Raw genomic sequence first — 6459 nt, forward strand, 5'->3', positions numbered from 1 at the left:
TCATTTGGAGATATTTCATTAACTGCCGCGGTGTCTTAACGCGAGCCGCACCACTTACCCTCTTCCGTCAGCCGCCAGGTGAGCATTTATTACTATCACTCGACCTCTCCGCGACGGTGCGCTGGCTAGGTGCGCAAAGACTGTGCGTGGGCGCGCGCGGATGTGTGTGTGTGCGTGTGCGTGCGTGCGTGCGTGCGTGTGTGTGTTTGATCGTGCGGGCGCACGCGAGTGTACTCACAAAAGCTATTAAAGAGGAGTTTTGTAATGTTTGGTGTAATGCGATCAACCCAAAGACCTCCTCTTAAGGAAATAATGTCTTGAAAGACTATGTTGTTACATTACAATTGTACGATAACACTGGCTGTTAATCTCGTTAAATATTTCCTTTTATTTTAAAATCGCAATCTTGAAAGTGTTAATGACCTATTTAACACGCAATCTCCCAACGCTTCGTTAAAAAATATTATAATAGCTATAACAATGTAAGATATAGATAATATTATATTATTGATTATAGGCTAATATTCTTCTTATTGTTTCTACTCCCTTTATCCTGTTTTATGATCATTTATATTGGGTTGGGATAAACACTTTTTACATAGTAAAAGTGTAATAATGTTAATTTTCGATTGTGTTTATTGGCGTCGCACGAAGTCAAAAGAAAGTGTTTCTGTGTCGCATTAGCCCTGAAAAACGTCGTTTATAGGCGATACGCATTCGCACCGGTAGAGTTCGCCCGAGTATCAAAAATATCTCATCGATGCCCCTATCCACCATCATCACCCTCTGTGTAAAACATCTGACTGCATGCCACTATCGTTTATAGGTGTGAATGAACGAAATTCCGCTATGAAATACGCAACATTTCTAAATATGCACGCGAAGCGGAGACAGTTTATTTCAATTAATCCATAATTAATTTGCAAACATACAGGAAAAAGTCCCAGTGGGCATTAAGATATGGAGAATAGACGTGATTAAAATGATAATCCTCAAGCCAATTTGTTTTGGGTACGCAGATAAAGGTGCCATGATGGTGAATTCGGGACTATGCGCCATGAAATTCACCGTTACAAATAAACCGGTGGTTAAACAAATAAAGGCATGTCCCTGGGCCATAGGCACCGTGTTAATCTCGTTGTGACATGTTTAATCATTAGTGGCTATGAAACGAATAAAGGCGCAGAGTTCGCCCCAGAGCGCAGGCAACCGGAGCAGCTCCAAACGAGCCGTGCCTCAGGCCATTTTCTCGGGGCAGTAGATTATGTCACACAGACCACCAGACTTATTTTTTATTCTAACATTTCGCTCTTATGGCCTTTTAATCACAGATTAAATTTCTTGTCTGTTTATACATTTGTAATGAACAGCTACAGGGAAACAGAGTTGCATTTATCAAAGCTTAAATGCTCGCCCAAGGCACTGGAACACGCTGAAATTCGTCGATTAAAGCCAGAAATGATCAACGTTATTATATATATTCCCCTGGCCTTCGGGCAAGCATTAGCTGAAGGATTTTCCTTTAATAAAGCATACAAAGATCTTGTATTTTGCGCGGTATTAACAAAAGATGCCACAGTTTTTTTGAGAATTAATTAATTGACGTTTAATAACATCTTCCCATTTCCTATATTAAACATTGCGAGTAAATCTGTAAAGTATATATATATTTTGTTTCTTGACAATTTAACAAAAAACAATGGCTATTTTTTGTCTTAAAAGCACGTCAGATCGTAGGAAAATCTTCTTTCTATCTATTCCTTACACAGCAAAATCACCAGTGTTAAAAAAAGGTCAAATTAACACACACAGTGTTTATATAATCCACACTTTGAGAGTGTGGATTATATATACACTGTGCGTGTTAATTTGACCTTTTTTAACACCGGCGATTTTACTGTGTTATATTTTAATAGCACGGAAACCTCCTAACAATGCTTAATTAAATATGAACATTGTGTCTATAGTTCACGGACGGAAACATTCGACTCTATTGTTTGTTTAAAAATTGCACATGGTGTTTGATGTAATGTATAACTTTCTTTTGTTTGCCCTTTTTTGTATAAATATAATAATAGTAAGTATAGTAACCTTATTATATTTATTAGCGTTATTGTTTAAATCACATGCTGTTCTGTGTTGCTTCCATTTTCTCACTAATCCGACAGCCTTTTCTCATCCACTCGTAGGACCTACCATCCTGACACTAGAGCTCATGAGAGAAACTCAAGTGCTCATGTGGATTTACACTTGCTAAATTCACCAGAATACGCAGAGAGTGTGGCTCCCGTTTTCAGTGTAAATGTAAGATCTGTTTGAGCTTCCTGCAAAAGTAAACAGGTAAACAGAAGGAAATGGCTCTTGAAGTGAAGTATAGCCACTCAGCCTGTGCGCATTTACTTCTTGTCGAACTCCTCGCTTGAATTGTTCAAACACATCCACAAGCCACTGGCCACTGACTAACCACGAGCTCTGCCATCGATTGTTGCGTGGGAACACATCAGACTGGCTTATGAATTCATAGTCTATTTCGCTTACCAATGTTATCGGCAGTGCACAATTTTATTGTGGAAAATGTGATAATCGACTGCATTAATGCCGAATTTAAAGGCATAACGCAACTGTTTATTTTGTAGTGATTGAATGGGCGTGTAGTGTAAATATGTAAGGTTGTCGTGATTTATCATTTCATTACAATGATGTGTTCAGTGTCTGGTGCACGGGAAGCTGCGGGAATGGCCTTGTGAAAAGCGCTCACTGTTCGACCCAGTCCAGTTCAATGCTCTCATTGTCTGATTCCTCTGTCGTTGCGTGATTAATTGGAAGAGTGAAGTATTTACCTATCAGGTAACTTATTACAGAACATACCATATGGATGAGAAATATGCTGGTGAGCAAATATTCGGTGTATTCATGATAAAATTACCCATTATAAAAAAGAACTATCATTTCCTAGGACCTTCTTAGAAATGTCACTTGCCAGTGCAAATTGTCGATATCAACTACATATTAGCACCACAATATGAATAGAATTTTTAATGTTTTGTGTTTGGCATTAATTTTATGCAATGGGTACCCAACTTTTGACCAGTCTTCATTCGAGTGTGAGACAGAGGAAAATGTGGTATATGCAGGTTTTGTGTGTGTGTGTGTGTGTGTGTGTGTGTGTGTGTGTGTGTGTGTGTGTGTGTGTGTGAGAGAGAGAGAGAGAGAGAGAGAGAGAGAGAGAGAGAGAGAGAGAGAGATGAAGGACTTTCCTTGATATTGTGAAGGGGTACAGAAATGAATGAAGAGATAGTCCATTGAATGCAGTGAATGCCATGACAACTAGGAACAACCTCAGATTTATTCCAAACAGTTAGAACGTATTGTACAGGGGCGTCAATCATCTATTATTTTGGCCCTTAAATAAATGCAAAAACTACGGCTGGACAAAGGCTTCCAACAGGAGCCGGACATTTGTCTACATTTCCCCCATTGTCTGCAGCTTAGCAATCGGTTTGTATTTGTGTTTGCCCGGGTTCGACCACCCAGGATGAGATGAGGACTGGCTAGAAACGTGCAACATTGTCACCCACATCACATACTAGATAGGCACAGAGGCAAAAAGAGAAAAGATAGGACAGAGGGTTGAAAACCAAAAGGGAAAAAAATACACCAATAATGCGTTTTTACTGCAATGCAGCGGAATGAAAAAGCATTGAAAAATAAAACAATTTGTCGTTTTTAAATCATTTCAACAGTATGATATTTATCCACGCAATATTTTAGATTTTATAGACATTATATGAAAAAAATAAAATTTATTGTTGGTAATGAAATAAATAAATAAAATTAAGTAATAGAAATAATAAAAACCCGTAATAATTATAAAAAATCTACGTAAAAATGATGAAATAATAATAACAAAATAATTAGCATTATTAAAAATGATCGGGGGTTTTTTTATGTCTCAATCGCGTCCAGTGAACAACCCTTGTCCTTAATCCCGAACCAAAATATTGACCTACATAAATTAGTCTGTTGCCACAAGAGGCGATTTGGTTGCTTCTCGAGGAAACATTTGTTTATTCCTCGAGACAATGAGAGATCCTTCCGGATTCAAATTCCAAACAGCTCCATCAGTCATTAATTCGTCCACGTCCTTGCGTATAGGCTACTTTACGAATACGAGAGGAATATTTTATTCATAGGTTTTGTCCAGAAAAGGCCTATGATGTGTGTATAAAGCTACTTGGAGGTTCTTTGTATGTAAATAGGGTGTAAAAAGGCCCTCCCCGTCTTTGTAATTAATTGACACGTTATACCACTCATCATGTTCTGAAGCACCAATGGTATAGGCTAGGATCTCCCCAAAACCCACAATTTCACATCGGCAAACACTGTCTTCATCCACTTGACTCCCAAGACCCGCCCACACGTGGCCAACCTTTTTCGTTTTTAATGCTTTTTCACTGCAGGTTCATGTGTTGAGACCAACCTTATATGGACTGATCAGTCTGGTAATGGCTTATTCCCCCCTTACACTCAGCAGTAGCGCAATATCCATGAGCTAGATAGAGCACTTCAGTCACTTTGGCATTCTTCCTGGACTTACAGAAACGATTTCTCCGCCACTTTTTTTTCCATGCGCCGGTGAGCGACCGAGCGAGCCCATGCGTCGACTTCACGTTACTTCGCGCTGAAACGGCACCGATCTTGCATTCACCCAGTCTCATCTGTGTTTTTGTGTCTCCGAGCAGAGGATTGGCAAACTGGTGCAGCAACTTCACTGCATCGCATCCCTGTCGTTCAAACATGTCGTTGACCAACACAAAGACGGGCTTTTCGGTGAAGGACATTTTGGACCTCCCTGACACTAACGACGAGGAAGGATCTAATACCGGAACCGAGGAAGATACGGAGGGTTCCGAGGCGACCAAAACGCCTGGAGTGTTAGTGCAAAGTCCTTTGGAGAACGTTCAAAATCTGCCTTTAAAGAACCCCTTCTACGCCAACAGCGACAATCCTTACACCAGATGGCTCGCAACTACGGACAGCATCCAATACTCCTGTAAGTCATCCATCGCCACATAACAAGTTGAACAACATTTTTTTGTTGTTGTGCATAAACACTACTTTGTAATATACACTTGGTCCTGAAATCACATAACAACATATTTTTATTGTGGTCTGGACTCTTCAGCCTTTTGCATTTACTCTAAACTGTTGCTCTTGTTTGAAGGCGTAACCTATTATGTGTTTGCTTAACTATTTAAATTTGTTGACAATGCTTTCTAATTCGCAAAAAAATCGACAAGATAGTTTCTAGGTTCTTTGTTCTAAATGTTAAATGGACTACGAAAAATTATTTTGTGTGAATTTTTGCGAATTTCATTCGTTTGAATTACAGCTTGGATGATAATATTAAAATGGTAATTCTAATAAATTAATAACGTTTTTTCTTTGTTTGATTTTTATTTGAATTTATATCATCTGAGCTAACTCTTTTGGTTTTATAAGTAAACATAACATATTTGCAAATAACATTTACTTTTAATAACTTGGCGCGTAAATGAAATTCAGTCGATGTAGTTGCATTTAAATGTTAATATTTTTGCTTGTTTTCGCCAGTGCACGGTTTATCGGCAAGCTCTCAAGACTCGTCCGCAAAATCTCCGGAACCTTCAACGGACGAATCGCCGGACAACGACAAGGAAACTTCAAGCAACGGCAGTGACTCTGGTAAGAAGCGCAAAAGGAGGGTGCTCTTCTCCAAGGCGCAAACTTACGAACTCGAGCGCCGGTTTAGGCAACAGAGATATCTGTCCGCGCCGGAGAGGGAGCATCTCGCCAGTTTGATCCGCCTGACTCCGACCCAAGTGAAAATCTGGTTCCAGAACCACCGGTACAAAATGAAACGAGCCCGTGCCGAGAAAGGTATGGAAGTGACCCATCTCCCTTCACCTAGGCGGGTGGCCGTGCCTGTGTTAGTCAGAGATGGCAAACCCTGTCACACGCTAAAAGCTCAGGACTTGGCAGCCACTTTTCAGGCTGGAATTCCGTTCTCGGCGTACAGCGCTCAGTCTCTCCAGCACATGCAATATAACGCGCATTACAGCGCCGCCACCACACCACAGTTCCCCACAGCACACTTGGTTCAAACGCAACAGTGGACTTGGTGAACAAATACCGACTGACTGCATTCAGAGACCGCGCTAGGGATCTTTCCAAACAAAAAAGCGCAAGACTTTTTTATTTTTGCAGCTTGACCCGTTCTCACCGGTTTCTTTTTTGGGGATTGACGTGTGCGCCATGTTTACATGTTTTCGTTGAGAAAACCGGGTCAAGCATCACCCCGAATTGACGAATGTTAAAGCTCTTGTGAAATTTTGTAAAGTATGTTTGTGTGTTGTAGAAATGTTTTCCTTTTGTCCTTCGTGTTTAAAGCACGTGCAAGAACCACTTTATGATTATAGA

At 40.1% G+C, this 6459-nt stretch overlaps 1 protein-coding gene across 1 annotated transcript; it reads left to right on the forward strand.

The window, feature by feature from the left end:
• The first annotated feature begins 4319 nt into the window (after positions 1 to 4319).
• On the forward strand, positions 4320 to 6184 carry nkx2.2a (NK2 homeobox 2a). Its single transcript, XM_057344304.1, has 2 exons — positions 4320 to 5053; positions 5614 to 6184. The coding sequence occupies exons 1-2, from the start codon at positions 4798 to 4800 to the stop codon at positions 6162 to 6164; spliced, it is 807 nt and encodes a 268-aa protein (XP_057200287.1). The 5' UTR covers positions 4320 to 4797; the 3' UTR covers positions 6165 to 6184.
• Positions 6185 to 6459: the final 275 nt, after the last annotated feature.

Source organism: Triplophysa rosa, linkage group LG10 (genome assembly GCF_024868665.1).
Source record: "Triplophysa rosa linkage group LG10, Trosa_1v2, whole genome shotgun sequence".
Lineage (NCBI taxonomy): Eukaryota > Metazoa > Chordata > Actinopteri > Cypriniformes > Nemacheilidae > Triplophysa > Triplophysa rosa.

Bases quoted from the DNA above. Each gene is read 5' to 3' on its own strand.
- nkx2.2a (XM_057344304.1), top strand. From the start codon at position 4,798: ATGTCGTTGACCAACACAAAGACGGGCTTTTCGGTGAAGGACATTTTG. The intron at 5,054-5,613 runs GTAAGTCATCCA...TGTTTTCGCCAG, and splicing joins GGACAGCATCCAATACTCCT to TGCACGGTTTATCGGCAAGC.